This window comes from Mirounga leonina, unplaced genomic scaffold (assembly GCF_011800145.1).
Source record: "Mirounga leonina isolate KUSES-001 unplaced genomic scaffold, KU_Mleo_1.0 Mir_199, whole genome shotgun sequence".
NCBI classification, from domain to species: Eukaryota; Metazoa; Chordata; class Mammalia; order Carnivora; family Phocidae; genus Mirounga; species Mirounga leonina.
Window position 1 is genome coordinate 8,280,663 of NW_023270498.1, and position 27,655 is coordinate 8,308,317.

Below are 27,655 nucleotides of genomic sequence, written 5' to 3' on the forward strand. Positions count from 1 at the left end.
TATTCTTTATTCATGTATCGTAAGGAACATTAGTTATTGTTATGCAAAAGAAAAGCAAATAAACAAAAAGAAAAATCATGCAATGAAGACCTTACTGGTACTTAAAACCCCTCCCCCATTCCACAACACAGACGACAGCAGGAAAGGCAGAGGGGTGTATGAATTTAAAAAATAATAATGAAATAAAATCAAAGTAATCACACTATGATGGGCTTTTCTTTCTGGAAAATTCTCTCACTACGTGACTTTTTACTTTTTGTCTTTTCCATTTGCCAGCAGGAGTGGTATGGTGCCTGCCCGAGCTGTTTCTCCTCCACGGGAGGCTGTTCAGCAATAAATTCGTGAGGGATAATAGCATGTGATCACTCTAGTTAAAGCGGTTAATAACTGGTTAAGCGACATTTCCCTCAAAAGACTGTTTTCATCGCCCCAAAGCAGTCTCCTTCACCCCATCCCATTCCCCACCTTCAACAATGCCCCAACTTCCTTCCCAAATCTCCAGCTCCCAGCCCCCAGCAATCCTACACCGCAATCCTACAACTGTATTGTCCTCTTAAGCGCCGAGCGATCCAGTCTGCCGAGGCAAGAAAGATTCAATCGATGGGGGGAAAGGGCAAATTGGAAAAAAATGAATGCTCCTGCTCTCCAGAAAGAAAACGTACACGGAGCCGCCAAGCCCCGAGCCTGCCGCGGGCTGCGCGGCCCGCGTTCCCGGCAGGTGGGGAGCCGTCCGGCGCGCAGAGAGTTAAAGGCATCATCGCAGCCATCAGAGGGAAAAGTTGCGGCGCGGCGAGCCCGGTGAAGTCCTCCAGCCCGCCCCCCTTGCCCACTCCCCACTTCGCGAGCGGGCTCGGCGTTTAGGGAGGGCAGTGATCACGCAAGCCGGAGCAGCGGGCTGACGTTGGACGAGCTGCCAGGTAGCTGAAAGCAGGCAGCGAAGCAGCGGAGGCACTTCCCCGCGTTGCAAGCCCGAGTGTGGACTCGAAGCCTCTCCGAATCCGAGCCAGCTGGTTTGAACCTTCGCGAATTGCACTCCCCTCTCCCCAGAGCCAGTCCTCGCGGAGTGAGCAGCAGGATGTTTGCTGGGTCGCGCGCAGGGCTCTGAGACTGAGCCTCTGATACGTTTGCATTCCTATCTTTTTGGGCTTTTTGGCTGTTGGCTACACTGATGTGACCCCCCCCCCTCTTTTGGAATGATGGGGATCTTTTTGGCATATGTTGGATTTGTTTTCTTTTCCGTTTTATATGTTCAACAAGGGCTGTCTTCTCAAGGTAAGTCTGTGCTCATTGGCAAATATACATTTGCTTGCGGAGTGTGTGTGTGTCTGTGTGTGTCTCTCTGTGTGTGTTCTCTATATTCCATGAACGGCCAAGCAAATGTAGTGAGATTCTTAGCAAGTAACAGTGGAATAGTGTTCTGTCTGGCGTTTTTATTTAAAGTTTATTAAATAGTAGGCAAGCTAGATTTGAGAGCAAATCTACTTTGTGCCTGACAATGAAGTGGGTTCCTGGGCAAGTGCAAACACAGGGTTGCGTGTGTGTGTGTGTGTGTGCGCCTTGTATCTGTGTGCATGCACTGGGTAACCACTCATGCATACATAATCATGGCAAACAAACAGCTGGGGATGGGGGGCTCTCCATTGCCAGTCCTCAGTGTAGGCAGAATTGGTTTAGTTTCCTTTTTCTGGGTCCTTGCGACTTCGTTTGCATGTGTGTTTATCAAAGGACAGAGTCCTCTGAGGACCCATAAAAAGGCACGACTTGCATTACAAGCCGCCGCAGCCTGCTGAATCCAGTTGTTCGGGACTTCGCAGGCTGCAGTGATCATTTCAGCACCATGAACAGATCACATCTCTGCTGCCAAAAGACTGCATCACTTCTGCAAGCAGAAATGCCATATTCCTCCTTACAGCTTAAACAGAAAAGTCATTTTCACATCAGAATGTCTTCTTTAACATCTGCTTCTTCCTTTAAGTATAAATACAGTTCCCCTTCAGTTGAGATCGTGTTGGTATTTCCTAAAATTTTGAAAAGACACTCTGATGGTGCCTCTTTAAAAAGTGGGGGGAAAGAGCATCCACCCTAAATCAGTCCTGCAGCCCCTCAGTCCTCCTGTCCACGAGTGTGCATTGTAACTGTGCACTTCCATCAGCCACAAATCTCTCCAGGATTACTTTTAGGGAAACCATCAGTTCTTCACAAAGTATTCCTCAGACAAGATAAGAACAACCACTCAGAGCATTCCATGTTAAAGAAATGCCTTTGGGAGAAAGGGAACATTTCATTTTTGTGAGCTTCACCTTAACTCTGAATTTGCAGACAGGTAGTGTCGAGACTGATAGCGAGAAGACTGAAAAAAAAAATCTCTGGTGACTTCAAAACAGTCTTCACTCTGAACTAAAACCAGGTGTGTGATTCTTATATGCCATGATATATGGCAATTTACAATACAGTTTGATGAGAACAAATATGAAGGTTAATCTAGAAAGAAAAAAATGTTCACAGCTTAGAAAGTGTGCAACTCCTTTCGCTGCTGTGGCCTTAAAACCACAGTTGCTAGTAATTGTTTTGATATATCAGGCATGTGCATTTTGACAGGTAATCATGATCCATTCTCTATTACTTGAAACAACCAGTTAGTCATAGGTTGTTTAGAAACTTAGAGCAAGAGGCTCTCCCCATATATCAACTTGACAGATTTGTCAAAAATGTAGCTCATTGAATCCCTCTGTAAGTTTTGGGTAATGCTGCAATCTGACAAAAGGTATATGGATCGAACTATGGGCAACTTGGCTAACAGAGGTGAGTTATTTGGCAGCTTGTTAACCTTTCCATTACCTGGACTTCATCAACAACAAAGTTATTTAGGATGATACCAAAAATAAACATGAATGAGGCAAAGGAAAAGGGGTTGGGGAACCAGGCAAAGCCCGAGAAGGCACAGAGGGGTTTTGTTGCCCCCCCCCCCTTTTTTTTAAGCCCGGGAAAAATGTAGAGAGCTCTCAAGGAACGAGACGCAGACAAGAGTGGTGTGGGTATTCCAAAAGGATGCGTTTCTGTTTTGCAGCAAAATTTACCGAGTTTCCGCGGAACGTGACGGCGACCGAGGGGCAGAATGTGGAGATGTCTTGCGCTTTCCAAAGTGGCTCTGCCTCGGTGTATCTGGAGATCCAGTGGTGGTTCCTGCGGGGGCCCGAGGACTTGGAGCCCGGGGCCGAGGTGGCTGGTGCGCAGGTAGCAGAGTCGCGTCGCCCGCAACGCCGCGTGCGTCTGTCCCACTCACCCCCTTGGTCCTCTAGGTGCACCCAGGGGTACTGGACGCCCCTGGGGACCCGCCTGGCTCTCTTAGCGTGAGTGATGCCAGGGGGTGAGCCGGAATGTGTCCTGGTGACATTACGTCAAAACCAAGGAGGAAGTCGGGTTGTGGAGTGTTTCCAGATTAAAACTGGGAATAACCTCCTCCTTTTAGTACCGGCTATTGTCAAGCTGTCAAAAGGGGGGGACTACTGTATCGTTACAGCCCAGGACACTCTCCCCCTTCCAGGACGGTGGGGTCGGGAGGGATTTTTCTGTGTCTCCATCACACACACACACACACACACACCTGTCAGTTCTTCTCACGACTGAGGCTGGGAGAAAAGAGATTGGGAGGAGGGGGGAGAGAGAGAAGAGCGAAAAGGAGGGGTAAGGGGAGGTGGGCGTGGGAGGGAGGGAAAGGGGAAGAAAGTGGGGGGGGGAGAGAGAAAGGAGGGGCGGTGGAAAGAGGCGGCGAGGTGCGAAGGTAGAGGGAATAGGGAGTGAGTGAAGGAGGGGAGCGCAGGCTACTCTTGAACACGCTCGAGAGGAGAGCGGAGGGGAGGGGTGGGAGGGGAAGGGGAGGTGTGGAGAAAAGCAGTAGGGACTGGGAAAGGGAAGCAGCGGGGAGAGGAGGGAGAGAGGGCCAGAGCCGAGATTGAACAGTTCAGCAAAAGAGGCGGCGGACTCGCCCAAGCGAAAAAAGAAAATCTGGAAGAGACCCCAGAGAGGGGAGGCAGGCCGGGCAAAGACGCAGACTCCTGTCCCCGCAAACTTCCACTGGCGCCCGCGCCCCCTCCGGGAGGCCGGCCCTCACCAGCCCGCGGTGTCCGGGAGCCACATCCCAGCGCGCGCGACTCGGCAGCGCCCCCGCGCGGTCCCGCCGCCCCGCGCCGCGTTGGCCTCGGCGGCGACCCGCCGGCTGGGGCTGCGCGGGTCCTCGCCGGTCTCTTTTCCACATCCCCCCAACCGAGACGTTCCTGCTGCCACGACTGGGTGTCGCCGAGCTGGCTCGGCGCGGCTGCGTTCCGGATCGGGACGGGGACCGTCGGGGTCCCGAGCCTGAGCATCGTCTCCTTCCCCCGCAGGTGGAGCTGGTGCCCGACCGAGACCCGGACAACGACGGGACCAAGATCAGTGTGAGTATCACAGCGACAGGCGACAGGGGGCGCGTGCCTGTGTCAGCTGCCAGGCAGGCCCCAGGTGAAAATTAGGGGAACTTTAGGCTTTTAAAAGCCTTTTAACTTACTGTCCCGGAAAAAGGCAATTTCACGAACGCAGGACGAGATCCAGTTTTCTCTTTCTTATTTACCGGGTACATAAAAATTGAAGCAGATTTGGAGTTGATACAATAAAATTATTTATTTCAATATCGTAAATATTTAAACAATTACTAGAGAATCATTTGCCAGCCGAGGAGTGTGACACTTTCTTCTTACTCTTTTTGGCACTTACATAACTGTAGGAGTATAGGGCTGCAATACTAATATTCATTCAAAATCACAGAAATACTTATCCTATAATAGGAAGTAAAACACTAACTTATGAAAATCTTCCTAGGCAGGAAAAAATTAAAGCATTCAACAGGATGTTGAAATTGTATTGAAAACAACTCAATTTTCAATGTGATTCATAATGCATGCAATGTATTTCTAATGACAATGCTCAAAATCATATAAAATAAAACCATAAGGCAGTGTAAATATAAAACATAATTCGTGGAGGTTGACCTATTGAAAAGAGTTGTATTTTGACTTTTTTTTTTTTTTAAAGATCTTATTTATTTATTTGAGACAGAGAGAATGAGAGAGACAGAGAGCACATGAGAGGGGGGAGGGTCAGAGGGAGAAGCAGACGCCCTGCCGAGCAGAGAGCCTGATGCGGGACTCGATCCCGGGACTCCAGGATCATGACCTGAGCCGAAGGCAGTCGCTTAACCAACTGAGCCACCCAGGCGCCCTGTATTTTGACTTTTAATAATGCTATGTGAAATTAGAAATAAAAAGAAAATAGTATTTTTTTTTTTACTACACCACCAATGAAGCCTCCTAGAATCACTTTATGTTGATAGAACTGCTTAACTCATTCATAAATAGTAAGCAAGTTTTCATTACTAGAAATGAAATAGTTATATAAAGTCAGAAAGTACAAGGTCTGCTTAGCATATATACTATACATAGGAATATATATAAGTATATATTCTTACTATTTATTCATTTTAAGAATCTAAAAATCCAATGACCTATATTAAAAAAGAAAATTTATTCTGAAGCTGTTACAATAGTAAAAAAGTCATATAAGATTGGAGTTATATCACAACTAAAAGTATAAAAATATATTGTACTAATAGAACCAAATTCTGTGATGTAAGTGTATAATCTCAACATGGAAGCAAATATCAAACAAAAATGAGACATAAACCAAAAACTACAATTTATATTCATAAACTCACTGACTTTTTAGAATATTTCAATTCAATTATTATGATATTACAGAAATTATTGTTTTCATACAGTGCTAGAAAGGTTTTACTGGTAAAATCAATTGTTGACAATACTTACCTTAAATATTTCATTTTTATACATATATGTAGTAGCTAGATTGTTCACTGACTATTCATGCTTCACCCTTCGGCCATGATTATATCCTCCAAAGACCAGTAAGGAATAGCTTCACACATCCTGAACTAGGGAGCCATACAGTTAATATACATGATCATGCACATAACTACTAACAGTATTATCTATGCTAAAAGTTCATAGTATCTAGTGAATCAGCAAAAGTTCTGGTTACAGACTGAGATAGAAAGAAGTTTATTCCCAGTTTAACTGGGTGACCTTGGTCATTTGTCTTAAACCAGCAGTTGTTAACTTAGAATTCTCAGGAATGCTTTTATCAAACACTGATAGGAGCTGTGCCTCCTTGAGATGCAAGCTTAATGTTTCCACATTAATCCAAATGAGGCCATTTTCTTTATTATTATTATTAGTTTAGAGAGGGGGAGAGAGAGGGGAGGGAGGGGCAGAGGGAGAGAGAGAATCTTAAGCAGGCTCCACTGGGCCAGTGCAGAGCCCCGTGTGGAACTCAATCTCACGACCCTGAGATCATGACCTGGGCTGAAATCAAGAGTTGGAGCTTAACTGACTGAGCCACCCAGGTGCCCCCAAATGAGACCATTTACTAACAACTCTCCCTAGATGACTCTAATGTACAGTCAATGCTGAGAATGAGGACCCAAACCCCCAAACCTCAGTTTACTCTTCTCTAAAATAATAATCATATAAGGGGCGCCTGGGTGGCTCAGTTGGTTAAACGACTGCCTTCGGCTCAGGTCATGATCCTGGAGTCCGGGGATCGAGTCCCGCATCGGGCTCCCTGCTCGGCAGGGAGTCTGCTTCTCCCTCTGACCCTCCTCCCTCTCATGCTCTCTGTCTCTCATTCTCTCTCTCTCAAATAAAGAAAGAAAAAAAAAATCTTTAAAAAAAAATAATAATCATATAAGTACCCCAACTATCTCAAACTTTATTAGGAGACTCAACTGAGACTATATTTGAAACTATTAATCCCCATTATTTTCATAGTATGAGTATCTTAATATGTAATTTTGCATACAAATAAATACATACTATGGTTATGGTTCAAATACTGATAACTATTCGTATATATAACTCTGTATGTAAAAAACAATGAACATTTCCCTAGTTTTCTTAATTACTTATGGCCATTTGAAAGTGTATGCCTTCTTTACTTCATTTCTCTGTCTTCCAAAATCATGCAAATCCTTAAATCCTGAGTGTCTTATGAAATCCATCATCCTATCATGGATAATATATGATGTATGTAAAATCTAACTGTTCTGATAAAGATGTTTATGGATATACATGTGTTCATGTATGTTACACATAATACAAACTTATAATCTTTTAATATTTACATATAATTTTGCTATTAATCTGGCATAAACATTATTAAAAGAAATAAGAGAGCCAGTTTTAATTTTGAAAATCAAACCAGTGTCTGATCGATGGCATCTCCAGGTCCAGTAGCATAAAGACCCTACCATGGCAGGGGGTATGCACTCTGACCATAAGACTCCAGGTGACCTTAATCTGTACCCTGAGCCATACCACTCCAAGACTATTGGTAAGACTGCACCAAACATTTGAGTAGACTGTTAAATATTCACACCTATTTTTGTCAGTTACCTTTAGTAAGGCATCCCAGTGCGGGGATAAAAACACAGTCTCAAACTCTGTTGTGAGCAACAAAACAATTTTGTGATCTCTCAGAGTTGTAGCCTGCAGTGAAGAAGAGAGGCTGTAAAACTAAATCATTCACCATATTCTGTTTGTGCTTCATTTGACTGAGCTATCCAGGCAGAGGTCAATCTCGTGGTTGGAAAAATGGCAGGACCGCTCCTGGAACCTGGGAAATGGGGACCACATGGCTAATAGAATCTGGCGCTGGCTGGACTGAACTAATTATTCCATGATTTTGTGAAGCCAGTTGTTAGTGCAATGGGATAAATATGACCTGCATATTTGACTGTTGAGAAAATAAATAGTTCTTTGACTGTGGCTATGAGGCCATTAAGACCCTTTAATTTTCCAGCATTAGCAAGCTCAGGAGCAAGTGTGGGAACAAAACCGTCTGAGGTAGCACTTTATTTTTTTTACCTGCAATTTTTCAGACCGTGAAAGTCCAAGGCAATGACATCTCTCACAAGCTTCAGATTTCCAAAGTGAGGAAAAAGGATGAAGGCTTATACGAATGCAGGGTGACCGATGCCAATTACGGAGAACTACAGGAACACAAAGCCCAGGCCTACCTGAAAGTCAACGCCAACAGCCATGCCAGGAGGATGCAGGCCTTCGAAGCCTCGCCCATGTGGCTGCAAGATACGAAGCCTCGCAAGAATGTCTCCGCGGCCCTTCCCAGCAGCATCCACAGCTCTGCCAACCAGCGAATGTACGCCACCTCCAGCCCTCAAGCGGTAGCCAAAATCCCCAAACAAAGTCCACAATCAGGTATGGAAACCCATTTTGAGCCTTTCAGTTTACCACTCACAAACCTCCCCGCGGGAAGATTGGTCGAGTAGAGTAGACAGATTTGTGTGTGATGGTTTTGAAATTGGAGACCTAGTTCAGTTGAAATAATGATGGGAGGAGACACGGGGAGCTTGAGGCTCGCCTTCACAGAGGGTGTGAGTTGCCCTGTGAGTCGCTGACAGTGCCTCATGTCCGGGGGACCTCAGAGCTAGACTTTTTTTTTTTTTCTCCCCTTCTGTATTTACACACTATAAGAACAGTAAATCATGTAATGTTGGTTGCATTATAAATGCATGTTCATTTTCTCTACAGATTTATGTATTGATAATGGCCCAAATTAAGAGACTTTCACTTAATCAAAATGTAAATGAAAGAGACAACACATTTTCGGCGGCCCATAGCTTTAAGGCAGGATTGTTCTCCAAGGGCTTTTGATTTTGAAGGAGAAACTTCAGCTGCCTGTGATGAAAGTGATGATGATAATGGGAGGAAGTGAGGGGGGGATGAAAGGCAGTAAGTGGTGCAGAGATAAGGCAACTCCCGTAAATGTGCCTTCGATGCCAATTTAGGAGCTTAGTCACACATTTCCAAAGTCAGCTGTGCAAGTTAAAGCTGTTCTGAATGACATTAATTTATGCAATCACTCAGCCAATGGAAACTCATTGAAGTTTTAACCTTGATGTGGGATAAAGGCTCCTTGGAATGAGCAGTACCCTGCACAACCCCATGACTGTTCTGTATTTTGTTCAAACACTTGACGAAATATTACAGGGTGAAGGGAGCAGAAAAATACTTAATTTATCATTCTTTAAGTTTTTCCCTTTACACTTTATCATTGAAGAATTATTGATACTACTGTTGGTAATAGAAAATTACATTGCTGGGCGCCTGGGTGGCTCAGTTGGTTAAGCGACTGCCTTCGGCTCAGGTCATGATCCTGGAGTCCCGGGATCGAGTCCCGCATCGGGCTCCCTGCTCGGCAGGGAGTCTGCTTCTCCCTCTGACCCTCCTCCCTCTCATGCTCTCTGTCTCTCATTCTCTCTCTCGCAAATAAAAAAAAAAAAAAGAAAAAATCAAAAAAAAAAAAAAGAAAATTACATTGCTAACACTCAGTGTCACTTTAGCCATTAAATACAAAATCCTGGTCATTTCATTAGGAGGATTTCAAATACATACATACATATATATATGTATATATATATATGCACTTTTAAAATAATGTGTGTCAACCTAGGTTTCCTACTCATGCATCACGTGCTAATGGATATGATTTGTAGGCAGCTTGACTAAGGGTCCCTGGAAGTTTGTTTGCATTGCCTTTAAATGGAGGTGAGCAAGTATCCCAGCATCCCTTGGTCATGGCAGTTTCTGCCAATCTGATAAACAAATAGCTTAGTCTCTTAGCCACCCTAAGGCTCAATGTGTGTGGCTTTGTTTCATTTTCCTCTTTCTCATCGCTTTTGTTTTTCAAGTTAAAGAACAAAACCATAGCTAGAATGTACATTACACAGATATCTATATGCATGTATAGATATACATATACATATATATGTATATGTATACAAATATATACATATACATATACATATATAGATATGACATATACATATATAGCACACAGAAATACATTTATATATGCGCCTAATGGTTAGAATTTTTGTAGCCATTGTTTGACAAAGAGTCAGTGTTTCTGGAGACATTGTCCCCCTCTCCTTCATGCAAAAACAAAAAAAGAAGCCAGACACTATATGCAAAATTACAGAGTAGCTTCAGCAGATAGTTTAGGACCTTATTCGTGAGAACTCCAAATCATGAAAGTCAAATTACTAGCCTACATAGAATATTCCAAACTAGATACCATAAATCTGTTTCATTGAATAAAATCAAATGGATTACCTATTCCAGTGGAGGGTTCTAAGCATGGAATGAAATGTCCTAGTTCTAAATTATTTACTTTTAGATGAAATAATATACTCTAAAAATATCTATTTTAATATATTTTTCTTGGTGTTGTGATTGGAGCTAAATGGTAAAACTCTCAATATCTTCTAACAGTTTTCAAACAGAAATCACTGCTTCTTTTCCACCACACCAAGCCTTGCTTGTTGCTTTCTCTAAAGCAAGACGGAAGAAGGGAAGCTGACTTCATGAAAGCCTATATGCATCCAAAGCCATCTGCTTATAGCAAAGATTAATATGAAATATATCAAAATCTTTAATTTCTATTTTTTTCTACCAGTGAATACTGGAAAATATTTTCGATACGTTTAATCATACTTTTCAGCTTCTAGTTCAGAAGCTGGGGTTACCTAGCCACCCATCCTGTCTATGTGTAAGTTTCTGTGCTTGCACAATTATTGTATAAAATACAGTCTCTGGGATGGATATGTATAGAGTAGACTCACTGTAATACCTACAGCCTGGTTTATACTTCCGCTTTATAATTTTTCAGGTTATGTCCAAATAAAGCTGATTTCAATACTCATGCTTCATTTATTCACTCTCCATCCTTTTGAGAGCTTCTGTGCCAGGCACAAGACACAAAGATGGGAGACATACTTCCTCTCTTCAAAGAGTGTATATTTTTATTTGTGAGCAAACAAAATATTTGTAAATTCCACTGATCATGCATCTTTTTTTTTTTTCTTACTCTAGTAAAGGCAAGACATGATGAAAACACAAAAATTAAAATCTTGCTTTTACAGGCCAAGTGCTATAGTAGACTTTTGTCTGTTTTCACTCGATACAAGGAGGCATGCTTATCCATGGTACATGTGTTACAAAAGGCTGGTTTATCTGGCCTTTTCTCTTCATGATAGTCTTAGACTTAGTTGATTACATTATTTAGGCTGAATTACTCAATTTTTTTTTTTAAGATTTTATTTATTTATTTATTTGAGACAGAGAGAATGAGAGAGACAGAGAGCACATGAGAGGGGGGAGGGTCAGAGGGAGAAGCAGGCTCCCTGCCGAGCAGGGAGCCTGATGCAGGACTCGATCCCGGGACTCCAGGATCATGACCTGAGCCGAAGGCAGTCGCTCAACCAACTGAGCCACCCAGGCGCCCCAGAATTACTCAATTCTTAATTCGTAGTATTTTTCTGTCAAAGAATTTCTGTCTCTATGCAGGAAAAGTATTGGCTGAAAGGAATTTGGTATATATACATATATATAACGTTCAAACTGTCATACAATTAACCAGTTTTCGTAAAGCAGAAATCTACGCACACACACAAAAAAAAACGATGGAAAAAGAGCCTATTTCCATCTATACACCACAAGATAAAGAAAAGATTTAACTGTCATTTAATATAGTACTCCCGTATTTTTCCAGTATTTTTCCAAAAGTTAGTGAGCATGTGACTGTACCCTCCTGCTTTAAACTGTTTACCTTTATGACATCTCCTTTTAAATTCATTTGATAAAATCCATAATTAAAACAATGAGGAAAAGTGGTAAAGCAAACAGATAAACAAAACTTGGCTTTTGCAACCCCTTGTTTTCTCATCCCCAGTTCTTTTGAACTCTCTCCAGTTTTGTGCACTCATAGCTAACATTAGAAGAAATGTCCTATAAAGATGTTCTGAGGAGGAAGAATTCCTGATTCTGGCCCGGAGTGGTTTCATTCCACCTTCACAGAGAACGCAGAGACTTCCTTGAGCCTCTCCCCTCCCCAAATACCCCACTATACTACACCATCCTCTACTTGAGTCTTCCTGTCTCAGCCTCCTTCCAGAAGCCAAAGATGCCCTCCATAGGCCACCCCTCCAGTCCTCCCTGTGTTCCTGTCTTCTTTCCCTGCTACTGACCCCTCCCCAAGCCCTGGAAAACTGGCAAACCAGACTGACTCCAGCCCCCACTTGCCTCCCCCAGCCGCCAGCCACCATCCGGCAGGGGGCGCCGTCGCCCACTCCCACTCCTAGCGCCTTCTTCACCGCCAGCCCTGCAGTCTCCAAACCTGTCCCCTCACCTCTCCTGTCTTGTCCTGCGCAGTTGCTAGGAGCATCTGTCCTCCGACTGGCTGTTAAGAGTTCGAGCTCTCGGGGCGCCTGGGTGGCTCAGTCGGTTAAGCGTCTGCCTTCGGCTCAGGTCATGATCCTGGAGTCCCTGGATCGAGTCCCGCATCGGGCTCCCTGCTCGGCGGGGAGTCTGCTTCTCCCTCTGACCCTCCCCCCTCTCATGCTCTCTCTATCTCATTGTCTCTCTCTCAAATAAATAAAATCTTTAAAAAAAAAATTTTTTTTAAGATTTTCAAGAAAACTTTTGAACCTCTCCAAAGCAGATAGCTTGAATAAATAAGTAAAATTGAAACACCTCCAGACACAACAGGAAAAAAGAGAAACCACATATTACAAATATGAGCAAGGAGGGGTGCCTGGGTGGCTCAGTCGGTTAAGTGTCTGCCTTTGGCTGAGGTTCATGGTACCAGGGTCCTGGGATCAAGCCCTGCATCGGGCTCCCTGCTCAGCGGGGAGTCTGCTTCTCCCTCTGACCCTCCCCCCTCTCATGTGCTCTCTCTCTCATTCTCTCTCTGTCAAATAAATAAATAAAATCTTAAAAAAAAAAAAAAAAGAGTTCGAGCTCTCTCGTAAATGCAGCCCTGTTCTAGTCTCAACTCCCTGATCTAATCACCCATTTTTAAGATTTTTGACTGCTAAACTTTCCCCACAAAATTCCTGCACTCACGTCTCCGATTCCGATGTCTCTCCGGAGAGCCAGACTAGGCTTCGCCCTGGTCCCCCAGTCCATCTCCACAAGCACCGTGGCAGGTAGCGATGACTGCACGTTGGTTGATGCTGCACCCACTGGGATGTAGCACCTGCCCCCCTGGCCCCCAACCCGGGCTGCCCCGTGGCCACTCTGACAGTTAGGGTATGAAGTAGTTATGCGGCTCATGCAATGCCAAGTCTAGATTTAGCCTTTCTGAGGGCAGGCAGCATCAGCTGTGGCCTCTTGGAAGCCAGGCACCAGTTAAGAAGTCCAACTACCTTGAGACCACCTTACTGAGTGAAGCCCAAGCCGCCCAGCCTTTAACTTCAGTCCCTGCTGCCTTTTCAACCAGCACTGCTCAGCTGAGCCCAACTGACACTGACCCTGAGAGATTTAAAAAAAAAAAAAAAATGTTGTTTGAGGGTACAAGGTTTTAGGTTTTAGGGTGGTGAGGCCCCTAAACACAAATACTCAAAACAACTGAGTTTATCTTAGCTTCCTCACCAAAAAGAAATGTTCTTCCTCTGGTGTTCCCAAATTCTTTTAATCACATCATCACAAACACAGGTCTTGTGGAAACCTGGAAAACGTTCTTATTTTCTCTTCCTCCGGTTGCCACAGGGAATTCGATATTCAGTCCCACTGTCTCTTTAAAATATCCTTGAACAACTGCATCTTTTCTGTTCCTCCCAATTTTAAATGTTAATGCACCGAACAGATCACAACAGAGCAAGTATGAATTACTATTTCCAAAGCACTATCACAAACTTTCTCATGGTCTAATTTCCAGCCTTGTTTCTCCTGAGTTCCCAATCCTCACGCCCATAATCTTCTTAATTAGTATTTCCTGAATGTTTTCAGATACCGTCTTACCTCTGTGACTTTGCAAATGTGTTGTCTCTGCGTGGGTCTTTCCCTCCTAGCCGAGTTCCTACTCAAATGCAAATTCTTTTGTAAAGCTTCCTTGGATCCTCTTAGAATTGGTTGTTTCCTCCTTCAAGGCTCAGCAGCAACTTGTTTATGCTTCCTTTGAATCCATTGTTGTGCTTGTAGTGTAGGAAGTCATCCCCGGGGCTTTCCTCCTTTCTGGGCTGGATTCCACCCTACGTTCTGGGAAGCCTCAGTCTCAGGCACTACGGGGTAGTTGGTCACCCAACAATAACTTCTAGGCTGCAGACATTACAATTTGCATTTGTATTCCTCCAGGTGCCTAGAACAAATGGAGTTCATGTTTGCAGGAGAAAAGGAAAACAGGGACAGTAAATCTTTGTTTTTATTTTTTTTTCCTTATAATTATATTTGCATAAATAGATAATACTACCACTATTCCAAAACCGACGGAGACTAAACAGTGTTTCTCCAAGTGTCCTGCAGACGACTCAAGCCAGACTCACCAGGGAGCTTGTTAAAAATTCATATTCTGAGACTCCACCTAGCACCTTTTGAATGGAAGTCTCTGAATCTAGAACCAAAAATAGGCATTTTTATGTGCAGCAAATTATGAAAATCGTTAGCTCTAACAAGTTCTTATGGATGAGGAAAACATTTGTATCACTTACCATGAGATAGGCATGCATGTGTGTAATGCTACAAAATACTTGTACGGAAACTGGTCTTTTGCCATTATTTTCTGCGATTGAGATGGACTTTTGTGAAGCTCTTCTCTTCGCTCCGGTGATCAACAGCTGGCACTTACAAGAAAACTGGCCGTGGTTGAGGGGTAGTTATGTTTCTACGTATGGAGCCTCTAGTCACTCAGCAGGGATGCTGATTCTCTGAACTCCAAAATATGATTATTGTGTTTTCACCGTGAGCTGAACCTGAGCATTGAGAGACAGCTGCTCCTACAGCTGCTAGAAGCCAAGAGCTCCCCGAAGTTCCTCTGTGGCTGATAAACATGGCTCCTCTCCAACAATGGCCGGATTTAGCAAGCATGATCTTGAAACAGAATTCAAAGCTGGTGCGGGGAGGCAGAGGAGGGGCTGAGGGTCTTGCAGGAGGCTGTTTTCCTCATTTAAAATATGAGGAAAGTGTGTGTTGCCTTCCGGTAGTGAGCCAATAATATAATTTAGACCTCAATGTTGATTTTGGTTTAAATGATCCAACTTGGCTGCTTACACAGGTTAAATTAATTTGATCACTGTAATTCTATCAGTTAAATGGCTGCTATGTAAATCAAGTGTCGATGAATAAGGTGAAAAATAGATTTGAGGCAGTGCTTTAGGTAATACAGGCCACTGGATCTGCTAGAGCTGTGTTTGAACCGGAATTAAGTAGATTAAAAGTCTATACTGGCTAAATTCGCTCGCAAACCCATATTTAACTCATTGAAATTCAGTAACTAGCTGAGCCCATAAAACCAAGGCCCAGCTCTATGTTGGAAGGGCTTTTCAATGCACCACTGGTCACATTAGGATTCACTTGTGATTGCCGGGAGCTCTGTAGTTGAGGAGACATAAAGCAGAATTGCCCGTGTTATAAGCTCGTCTCTAACGATTGCATGATTTGAGATATCAGAAAGCTGCCAGGTGAGCAGCTTTCTGGATAGATAACCAAAGGTTTGAGAAGTTGCTGGAAGACTTAATTCTGTTGGTCAAAGTAACACGTGTCCTAGAAAAGACAGGCGTCCCCTCTCCCAAGGAACACTGTTGTCGCCTAAAGCCTAACACAGGTGCATTCATTTCAGTCACAAGGGGCCATGGGCCCAGCAGCTAAGGAGGAAGGCCCTTCCCAAGTCACCTCCGTCACTCACAGCTGGCCATGTCTCCCTTTCCTCATTTGTTAAATGGGAACTATGGTATAAACCTCACCAAGTTTTGAGAATTAAATGAAATCATATGCAGAGAGAGCTTGGCATTGATCAAGCCCTCAAGAAATGATAACTAGTTGCTGTATTAATATTGTTGCATATGCTTTTTTATTATTCTGATTATTGTTAGGAGCAATGAGGTGCTGAGAGTAAATGGTCTACACCACCTGGCTCCGCTGTGGTGCGTATTTTCCTTATTGGGTGAGTGTAGGTGAGGGGTTAAAGAAGGATTCGTTCCTGGCTTATGTTTTATCATGTATAATTTCAGAACTTTCTTTTTTACTTCTGTCACAATGCCATTAATTGATGATAAATTTTCCCCTATATAACCATACTAAATATATTAGTGACCAGCTGTCTTGCCCAAGGTTGTAACTAGATGCTTACTGTAAAGCGTAATAAAATTCCAAAGGATTGTTAAGAATTTGAACTATGTGGCCTGAATAAACAGCATGTATTTGGAAACCACAATTATGCTCACTGGCTGCTAACTTAATTAAATTCAAGCTTTCAAAAAAGACCCTCAGAATTTTTAAAGTCATAAAATGATCATAGATACATCTAAAAACGTAAGAACAGGTAAAAGCTTTAAAAAGAAAAAAATAAAATGGGTTTAGAACCAGTAAACCCCAGCTTGTTTGTTGAGCGAGCTGTGTACAAAATATCTCTGAGCCTCAAGAGCCATAATTTATAAAACAGATATTAACACATATGCCCTAAGGGGCCATTTTCTGCATTAAGAGACATGATGTATTTTAAACATCTATCAGAGTAAACATGGCAAAGAGTTCAGCAATGGTTGGTTCCTTCCTCTTTACCTACAGGATTTTAAAGCGTATTATTAAATAACTATGATTTAAAAGGGTAATAAAGGAACATAAATAAATAGAGATGAAAGAAAATAAGCCTGGAAATCCCTCAAATTATATAAAATATTTTAATATCTGATGAGCTAAAAATATAAGAATTAAGGAAGGATTTATTTAATTAATAAGTGACAAAAGGAAACATTATTGTAATTTATGATATGTATCCAAATGAACTCAAATTAATTAAAGAGCTAAGCAGAAAAGAAAAATCAGAGAAAGATTAGCATAAAATCAGAGGCCTGAGGCTTTGAAGATTTAGAGTTACAAAATATGCAAGTGAAAATAACATTTTACTATAAGTAATTCAAAACATTTGTTTAATTAAATCAAATTTAAGTAAAAAGTGATACAGCAGACAAGGAAATATGTGTGTCTAATACTTAGGAAAAGAAGAAAATAATCTCAATTTTACATATGCTATAATTATGTAATCCATTCCAAATGATTTAGAAATATCAAAATAAACTTAATTCTCTATTTGACAGCAAAACTGAAATAGAAAATACTTGGGGCTTAATACATAATTTTCAATAGTAACAACAACAACAACAAAAAGTATAAAATATCTAGCTTTTTTAAAAACAATCGCAAGTAGTCTAAATATGAAGACCATTAGAACACTTTGTTCAGAGAGTTTAAGTTGGAATAAATGAATGAATATGCATGTTTTTGGATGGACAGTCTCAATTTTAAATGTGTCAGGTTTTTCAAAAGTATTTGTAGGTCAAAACCCTGGTCTTTTTTTAAAACTTGAAACATATAATCTTGGCAAAGATTTTTAGAATCAACATGTATCATCAAGGTTACAGTGACTCAGGCATTTTGCTATATGATTACTTGCACGGTGAATTGGTACTTTCCTTCTGGAGGAACATTTATCTGGAAAGCTCAGTCACAGGGCTTTAGACCGTGTGACCCACTCATACCTGAGGTGATGTTCCTGGAAGGAAAGTCCAAAAAGATCAGTAGTGAAGCAAGCCCAGAGGCATGAGCGGAGATGCTTCTCACAGAGGCCTTCCCAAAACAGCAAATACCCAAATGACCAAAAGTAAGGAAGTTACTTGAATGTGTTAAAATGTTAAAACCATGCAGTGAGTGTTACGCAGGTTCTAAAATCAAGTTTTAATGAAATTAGATAAGACTCAATACAGAAAACAACGTGAGAAATACAGGCTACAAAACATTAAAGTAAAAAATAAAGAATACAAAACTTTAAGTCAATCTGAGATACTTGCATAGAAAGATGATAAATGTATGAAAATGGACAGCAAAAGTCAAGATGTTATGATTTTTAATTATTTGATTATTTTGTGTGTATAATTAACATTTATACAATGATAATCCATTGCTTTTGTTATATGGAAAAAAAAAACACATTATTTAAAATTTCCCAGATTTAGAAATAGGCTAATGATGGGGTGCCTGGGTGGCTCCGTCAGTTGAGCATCTGACTCTTGATTTCCGCTCAGGTCATGATCTTGGGGCTCTCAGACCAAGCCCTGCATCACGTCGGGCTCCATGCTCAGTGAGGAGTCTGCTTGGGATTCTCTCTCTCTCTCTCTCCCTCTCTCTCCCTCTGCCCTCCCCCCACGTGTTCTCTCTCTCTTTCTCTAAAATAAATAAATCTTAAAAAAAAAAAGAGAGACCAATGACAGCTCATGAGAGAGAAAACTAACAAATAAAATATGTTCAACCAATTACAAAAGACAAAGTAAAATAACGGGTGTGACTGCGGAGGTAGTGACAAATTAAAAATATATATACACGCACATGTATGCACACATGCACACATTTATACGTACATGTGTACGTGTGTGCATATATAGATAGTAAAAGTACTACTTTGAAAGCGGCATACTCGGAAATTGCTAGTAGCATGGAAATTAAGAACACTGTATGTTATTTCCTGGGAGCTGGATGGAGAATCTGACCCTCAAATTATTCTTTTTGTTTTTCTAAATATAGTGAGTGTGACTTTGATAAATTTATTTTGATTAAACTAATCAAGCACACGTCAAGTCCATAAATTAAATATCATGCAATCATTTTTCCTCTCACTAGTATGACTCATTCAGCCCCCAGTTCAGAGGGAGTTCGGAGCGGTGAGCAGTCATTGGTACTGTCAAGGAAAATTAGTACCCTGGAAGATTTATAAATGATAATTATGTTTTATTTAATATGTCTTTTAAAAAGTCTGAGAGAGCATTTTTGCATGAATTTCGAACCCTATATGCATTAAAAAAATCCCAACATAGGTTAAACTCTTAATGCTGGAATTAAAGCAAATTGTAAAACTAGGAGTTAGGATTCCTCATTCCACAAAGCTGACGACTGTGGAGCCACAGAGTTTGTATTTGAAAAAATACAATTTTTTGTATTTTGTAGAGTTTGTATTTGAAAAAATAAAAAGTAAGAAACTACATTAAGCAGTTTCATTATCTTCACAGACACGAGCATTTTAATAAAGATTAAGTAAAGCAGCCACTCTACATTGTAAAGTAGGGGGGGTCTTAAGCGTTGTGAAATGAGGGGGTCTGTTATGGGACTGATTTCTTTCTTGTGTCATTTATATGTTTTATTTTATAGACACATTCTTAGCAGCATCTTCTTCAGCCATTTGGAACATATTTGAGTTTTAATTTTTCTAATTAAATAAATTTATTAATTTTCTGATTTCTCTTAGCGCTGTAAATGGTTAATTTGAAAAATAGTACAGAGCAAGCAGTAGAAACACAACTACTCAATAGAAAAAAAAACCCTTTAGAATGTAAAAACTCAATTTCCAACAGTCTGAAAATATAAGTATTTTGAAGATATGAACTATGTCTTGATATTTTTTATGTTATTGCAGTGTCTAACATTGTGTTTAGCATGTAATTAGAGTTAAATAGATGTTTAAGGCTTGGGTATGATGTTTTGGTTTATGTATAGTACAAACCACTTAGAATAATACCACTGCTGAGAGGATGCATGAATTCTTACATAATCTGGTCAACCTCTAACAAAACAAACCCAGACACCTATGTTTTAATGGAGAATACACTTGGGTCATCCATCGTTGCATACTATAACAACAATATTCATTTATTTAAAATTATATTTAGTATCAAATTATGTTTAGGAAGTTCGATGAGCAGTCCCTGGCAACTATGTACTTTTATTGTATCTGCATGCCTTGATAAAAAGGATATGGATTAAAATTATATATTGCTTCATCTCTGTTAATTATTTAATTCTGATGGCTAAGGTCATTTCTGTTATGAAGTTCATTTATAAAACATTCTAATTTAGATAATTTTGAAACAGCTGGATTAAGGAAAAACTACAACCATTGGCTCAAATTTGGAAAGCGTATGGGTAAAGTCTTAAAACATTGTTCTTATGTCAAAAGAAGTGTGTTTTCTGAAGCTATATAATTGGTGTTTTTCTATAACCTGTTGGCATTAGGTCCTCAAGGAATTTTTTGCTCAAAAGCAAACATTGCTGACCAATTAAAATTAGTTTTTAAATGTAGGCAAATTACTGTATGAATTATGTTGCTATCTTAACTTTCCAATTTATGTAAGAAGATAAGCGAAAATTGAAATCGCATATTTGCAACTTTTTTTTCCTTCTCTTTCCTTTACTTCTGTGCCTTTATTCTGAGTGCCTCAGTTGCCATTTCCCTACAAATGTGAGATGTGTTTCTTTCTTTGATGAGGCATTCTTCTCTGTTGATGTTGGCGAGGGGCATCTCTGTCACAGTGCGGCAAAGTGTAGGCAGAAAGAGAGATCCTTTATTTCACCAACTAGTGAGTGGTGGCTCAAATATGAAAATACAGCTTGCTTCTCTCTCCACTCAGGAGTCAGTAATTCTCGCTGTGGTGCACTTTATATGAGCATCCTCAGGGCACACCAGTCCAGCCCACTCTGATGCAGAGCCATCCCCCTTTGACCCCAGTTGTCCTCATTATTTCCTCCACTCCCCACATTGAATGTGCTTATTTAAGGCCTTTGAGAAATTTGGCATGCTCTACAATACTATCCGTGCGTGTGTCGTCCCTAACAGGGAATTTGTGATCATTCCAACAAGATGTGGATTAATATCTACCTTTGCATTATGAATAAAGAATATGCTAATTAAGAGTGAAAACACACATGCAAAAGGCATATTTAAACTCCATGAGTAAATAGTTGCAAGCCCCTGAGCAGCGTTTATTTATGTACTGGTAAATGTAGTGCTAATAATAAATCATTCTTATCCATGCATTAAAAGAGTTATTAAATATACATGGTATTAAAAACTTCACTCTCTGGAAACATTTTGTTTTCCCCTAATTTATATTGCTCTCCATTCCATTTTGTCAGAGCAGCTCATATTTCCAAATATTTCTAACAGGCAGAATTGAGAGTCTAGAGTTTTTTTGCAGTCATGAAGAATCTCCAGAGGAAATTGTGATGCACGTTAGCGTGTAGATTGAAACCGACCTGGTTTTGAACCTCAGCAGCACCCCCTACTAGCTGGGTAAACTCGAACACATTGCAGGTTCAACAGCTTCAGGTCCTTCATTTGGAAGATGATTATAATGACCTCACGAGACCACTATCAGAGGTAAAGAAATACTAAGTGTTCAAGAAATATTTGCTCATCCTGTGTGCACCAAGGTCAGTCTTACTTAGATGAATGAGTTACAACTAGCGTGTGCTGTTTTAAGACACACTATGGCCTTAGCAGGTGGGAGGAACCAGCACTTTACATGTTCCTTCTCAAGGCACTGTAGGAGGTAGGGACCCTGATATCCTGCCACGGATAGAGTCTGGAAGATTCTGTGGTGAGTGGCGTATCAGCCATGCACCTTGGCAATTAGACTGTGTGTGCTTGGGCATCTGCACTTTTTTTTTTTCCTTCCCTCAGCTACAAGAAGAGGCCTCATGACTAGAACAGAGGTATAAATTTGCTGACGAAAAGGAAAAAGAAAAGGAAACTTACACAACTACTGCCAACATGCCAGGGCACAATAAAATAGGCAATTTATGTATTATATATGTATAAAAAAAAATTTTTTTCTGGAAGAAATTGGCAATGGATCCGTAAGAATTCTAATAAAAAGATATTCTTTTCAAAAAATTATAGGATAAAATCATCCTATTATTTGACCTTTCCCCTTAAGTAGTGATTTAGTATGTGCAAACCTGAATAAAAATGGCATTAAAAGCCAGCTCGAATTTTCTCACACAGCTATTTTCATTTCTTAAAGCTGACATTGTAATAAAAGAGAAGTATGTCAAAGGGTCTGTCTGTTCCTAGAGCTGTAATGGACACTCCGTTCTTTATAAACTTGGCTCCTTACAGTCAAAATTATTTGACTGATGCTTCTTTTATTATTGGAGTATTTTCAGTTTTAGGTTTGCTCAGCTGATAAGCCTCACTAATATTCACTTTTATAAAATAAAGACTCTGGAGTCAGACTGTGGAGCCACACAGCAGGAGAGAAATTGTTTTCTTTTTCTTTTCTTGTTCCTTTTGACTCCACTTGATACTTAAATAGGAAAAAGAAGAGAATTATACTCCAATTTATAGACAGATGCCCTGCATTGACTGTACCTCATATCTAAACCAATGAAAAGTTGGACTCACATAGGAAATTTACCTATCAGAAAATACTCACAGCCAAGAGAAAGTGGGTATTTGAAGAGCTGGTATAATTTAGATGGGATAAATTATCCAGATAGTTGTGTAAACGCTCCTCTTAGTTCTTTGACTTCAATACCCGTATCCTCTTCTGATGCTTTTTTCTGGTGGACAAGAGCTCGGGTGGTCTTTCTCACTCCATCACTAACTAGTGGTGGCACTTAAAACAATCAGCTTAGCTTTCTTAGTTCTAGGCTATCAAATTGAGTAAAAAGCTTGGAGAAAAAGAAGTTCTTAGAAGAAGACATGTAGGAATGATGGTGGAGCCACCTTTTACTCAAATATTTAAATGAATTTGGACGAACCTTTAAGCTCTAAAATTCTATCATATGAAAAGTTCAAACTATTATTATGTCATACGACATTTGGTACACTATATGGAGCAAAGCAAGCTTTACGTCTTCTTAAGGTTTAGGAAAACTAAAAGTCTGATGATGTTTTTGTATCCCGTATTTATCAATTCTGAGTTGGGGAGAAGAAATGTTAGATCAATTTTTTTTTTTTCTCTGAAGCATGTTATGGCCAGTGCATTTTTCTCTGAAAAGATTAGTGTACATTCAAATAATAGCTTCACATCTTGACTGAACAGATGTGGAGACAATGGAGCAAGATCATTTGCCTCAGGGAGTCTCATTAAAAAAAGCACGTCCTTATTCTAAATTGATCTGACTCGCATTGCTGTTTCTTCATTTCTTTACTTTACCACCTATTATCCATGTGACTTAGGGTGAGGTATTCCATGTCACTGAGTTACATTTTCCTGATCTGTACATTTACTGTACAGAACTGTTGAGGGGATGAACTAAGACAATGCATGCAAATTACCTAGTGCAGATTCCCTGACACATAGTAGATGCCCAGTGTGTTTTAGTCATTTTGGAAATTGATGTGAACAAGAGGGATGCTACATTATTAAACATGCCCAGTGTCTTCCAGCCTCATGACCGTGCATGCAGGGAAGAAATGGCAGTACAGATGGAATAGTTTAAAAAGGAAGGTGCTAAAAGGGAGCTAAGTTCTTCCATCTGGCAGACAGATGAGAGGGGCAAGGCCGACTTTGCAGTCTGGGAAGTTGTGCTAAGTGAAATGAGGCAGGGAGATGCAGGACTGAGCTCTTGATGGAAGTGGTTCTCACGATGCGGTGTCACTGCAGCCCATCTCCACCGGATTGCACAGAATGCCAAGGTCTCACTCCTGAGCTGTGATTGTTTTTTGTTTGGTTGGTTTTTGGGGGGTTTTTTTGTTTTTTGTTTTTTTAAAGCAACAGATGGACTTTTTTGTTCTTTGAGATAATAATTAAGTGAAGATAAATATTTGAGGCTTTTCTTTTCTTTTTTCGTATTTCTCCTTAGCCAAACTCTCTTTTGGTACAGTCAGCCTCTTGAGAAAGGCTTGCTTTTCCACATCTCAGTGGAGGTGATGTGACAGTGGCTGTTGCATGAGGTATAAGAAGAGCTGAAAACTGGAAGCTAAGTTTCTGCACTCCTTAGACTTCTAAGGAGACTTATTAGACCTTTCCATTTGCAAAATGGAGAAAATACCTTTCCTGTGTTACAAAGGCTTGGGGAATTACACCTGAGAGAGAGAGCACTATGAAAATCTTTAAGCATAAAAACAAATGAAAGTCATCGTTATTAAATAGAAGTCAAAGGACATCATGAAATGGCATGCTGAGTCAGAGAGAAATCTCTAAGTTCTATTAGGCTGCTCTTTGGGCATGCTATCTGCACATTTTCTTCGCATGATTTAGATAATAGTATCTCTCTTCTTTACAGGGAACTTTGTGTAAGGGGAAAAGTTTTAAAACTTTCAAGGCATTGTTTTAGACATTGAGTCATAAAAAAAATTGCTGAAGTTTTGTCCCTCGCCTTTAATGAGCTTACAATGTAATCAGTGGGATAAGCTGTGAATGTAATGAATTACAAGTCAATGTAGGCCATGCTGAGGCCATTGGAGAGACAACGCCCATATACTGTGAAGTTCAGAGGGGAGTGAGATTACAACTGGCTGGTGGGAACACACAAAATGGGTGCAGGTTATTTGAGGGGAAGAGTTGCTTAAATTCATGGGCGTATTAGGGAATAACAGATCACCCTGCCTGGCCTGGGCATAAGGCAAGAGAAACCAAATAAAGCAAAATAGGTGATCCAACACAATGTCTGTCATACTAATATGAAAAAAATAATAATAATACACAAACAGTTATTATGCTCAACTTAGAAAACGTAGAACAAATATGTTTCTTATTTGGGATCTTAGAAATGAGAGGCAGCAGAAGAAATTGGAGCTCAGGGTTCCTAACTGAGTCCTGGCTGTCATTATTTCACAAAAGTAAAATGTTTCTATCAGTGAAGGTAAGAATAAAGCATGATGAGTGGCCAAAGTTTGACTTTAAGAAAAATAATAATAACTCTCTATAGAATAGAGTATAATAACATGTTTGATAATAATGTGATATTCAGAATAGTGTACATCTGAATGGAAAGGACTATGATGATTATTTGTTAAAAGAACATAGGACAAATGACAGCATTTCAGAGTCTTAGGTTTCACTAAGTCCTTGGATTTACAAAGATAAAGGAGTCCATATGTCTTCATTCAAGACCTAAAACAGAAGAGAAAAACAACCAGTGATTTGATGATAAAATTGCTTTAGAATCTAATGTACAGGGGGGAAAAAAAAGCTTTATAATTGTCCTGACAGAAATACATTTCATTTAATAGAAATATGCTAGGAAATGCATGTATCTAGAGCAGATGAATGATTACTAGAAAAAAAAAATACTATGTTACAATGGCATATTGCGTATCTGATGGCAGTTCAAAATTTTAGTAACCTTAAAATACACTTTACAGTATGCAGTTGGGCTTCTTTCTGATTACCCTGCTTATGTAAATTTTGTTTTAACTTGCACATGCTGGACATAGTATGGTTGGAAATGTTGGGTCAAAATGAAGTAGCGGTTCCCTTCATATCTTTTTGGGAACGATGGGCTCAGGCATTTCCTATGAAGGGTTGATTATTTGAGGAAGGGGCAGCAAAATACATGATCTGAGCAAGTGTGAGCCAATCTGCAATGCCTACACTGAAAAGGAAACCATTATTTCACAAAATATCTTTCTTGAAGAGTGAATCATTTTGCTTGCTTTTATTGCTCTTAGCATTTCTTGAACCTTTACCCAATCAATATCAGACATACTTTGTGTCAAGTGCAGTTGGCTATTCAAAGAGCCATGTAATCATTTCTTTTTTTGCTTTCCTTCCTTCTTTCTTCCCTTCCTTCCTTCCTTCCTTTCCTTCCTTCTTTCTTCCCTTCCTTCCTTCCTTTCTTTCCTTCTTTTTTCCTTTCTTTTTTTTTTTTTTGATTAAATGAATCCTTGTCAAAGAATTTCTCTTCAAAAGATAATAAGAATACATATTTAATTTTGGAAAGCTCTGATGCTAGTGGTTCTACATGGATTGTATATATTTCCCTTGCATGAACTTTGTGCTGAGAGCTTCACATGACCTATCACTTTTGCATTGTTGAACCTTCTTACCCGGCTTGAATGAAGGCACCCTGCTGAGACTCACCATTAACTGCAGGGTCTTCAGCCATTAGGTTTCTATGAGGAGATACTATGTTAAATATATGGCTCGCTACCAAACAAAGACAATCAATGGCAGCACTAGAGTAACCTAACCAAAAACAACAACAACAAAACAGTAATGATTTGATTTAGTCTACTAAATGGCTATCTTAGAACCCCCAAATGTTTATTCTACAGTGACGTTTTGAGAGCATGTGTTTTTGCCTCAATTTTTATCATTTGGCAATATGGACCTGAACATGATTTAGCGGAAATATTCAAAAGATTGAATTTCCATGCCCTTACCCCTTCAAACTGTTTCAATCTATCTCCAATTTAAAAAAAAGAAAGACAGGGGCGCCTGGGTGGCTCAGTCATTAAGCGTCTGCCTTCAGCTCAGGTCATGATCCCAGGTCCTGGGATCGAGCCCCGCATCGGGCTCCCTGCTCCGTGGGAAGCCTGCTTCTCCCTCTCCCGCTCCCCCTGCTTGTGTTTCCTCTCTCGCTGTCTCTCTCTCTCTGTCAAATAAATAAATAAAATCTTAAAAAAAAAAAAAAAGACAGAAAGAAAGAAAGAAAAAAGAAAGACCCCCCCCAAAAAGGAAAGAAATTCTTAGAGCCTCATCACATTTTTGTTTTCTTACAAATAAAGGTATTTAATACATAATTAGTAGCTAGAAGCTTACTGAATTAAATGCGTGAAGAAATAAATGCAAGAACACCATTTAGTTCTCTCCTTTACAGTGTCCTCAAGCTCTTTCAAAAATTTCCAACTCTTGATAGCACTTAACTTTTCCTCAGATTTCAAGAGTAAACAATTGAGAAAGCTCTTTCTCTAAAACAAAATGCTCTCATGCACCCATCCCAGAACACATTCTCCCCGCCCTTGAGAATCCTGCTGCTCTGTTTTGGTTCTACTCCTGTGGTTTTATGCTTACGCAGTAGTAAAACAGGGGATGCGTTTTTTGTTTTTGTTTTGTTTTTTTTTTTGGTACCAATAGAGGAATAACCAAATGACTAGAGTGAATGATCCTTAAAGAATTACTTGAGGGACGAGTATGTGGATTTGTTTCTCTCAGGGTTCCCAACCATGGGATGGCATTGTTTGAAAACAGACAAAACAAAACAAGACCAACTTCCTGGGACTGAAATACTTTGTATGTGTTGTTATTTGCAGTGCATGCCAAGACATTCATGAGCACCAGAGCCAAGCTGGCGAGCTAATTAAATATATATATGTATGTGTTTAAAACAGCCTAATAAGGAGCATTGGAAATCTTCAAGATGAGCGAATATCTTATAACTTCTTCCGCAGGTGCGAGGATAGCTACAAGCCATGGACTTTCTGTCCTGCTTCTTGTTTGTGGCTTTGTGAAGGGTGCTTTGCTTTAATCTAAAGTGCTGACTTTTTTCCAATATCACTTTCTCTTCTTAAAGCAAAGAGCAAATCGCCTGTAAAATCTACGGAGCGGACAGCAAAGTTGACCCTAAACTCCAAGCACCACTCTGCACCCACTGTTCTCTAATTACCTACCCAAGGAGCGCCTGCTTCCGGAAGCATAAATGAAGAGGCTATCACACGCTTTGTTCATAACATTTTCTTGGGCAAATCACTGGTCTTTTATTTCAAGAAAATTAGTGTGAAGTGATAGGACATTTTCTAATAGCCAGATCTTTTTTTTTTT

General features: G+C 40.4%; 1 protein-coding gene across 2 annotated transcripts; it reads left to right on the forward strand.

Annotated features, from left to right (window-relative positions):
• The first annotated feature begins 743 nt into the window (after positions 1–743).
• Positions 744–27,496, forward strand: VSTM2A (V-set and transmembrane domain containing 2A). 2 transcript variants are annotated; one of them, XM_035026558.1, is made up of 5 exons: positions 744–1,272; positions 3,068–3,234; positions 4,383–4,433; positions 7,985–8,321; positions 27,408–27,496. In XM_035026558.1, exons 1-5 carry the CDS (start codon positions 1,194–1,196, stop codon positions 27,494–27,496), a joined length of 723 nt encoding a protein of 240 aa, XP_034882449.1. In that variant the 5' UTR covers positions 744–1,193. The 2 variants fall into 2 exon arrangements, with proteins under 2 accessions (XP_034882449.1, XP_034882450.1); XM_035026559.1 differs by lacking the exon at positions 27,408–27,496 and adding an exon at positions 27,286–27,362.
• The last annotated feature ends 159 nt before the right edge of the window (positions 27,497–27,655 follow it).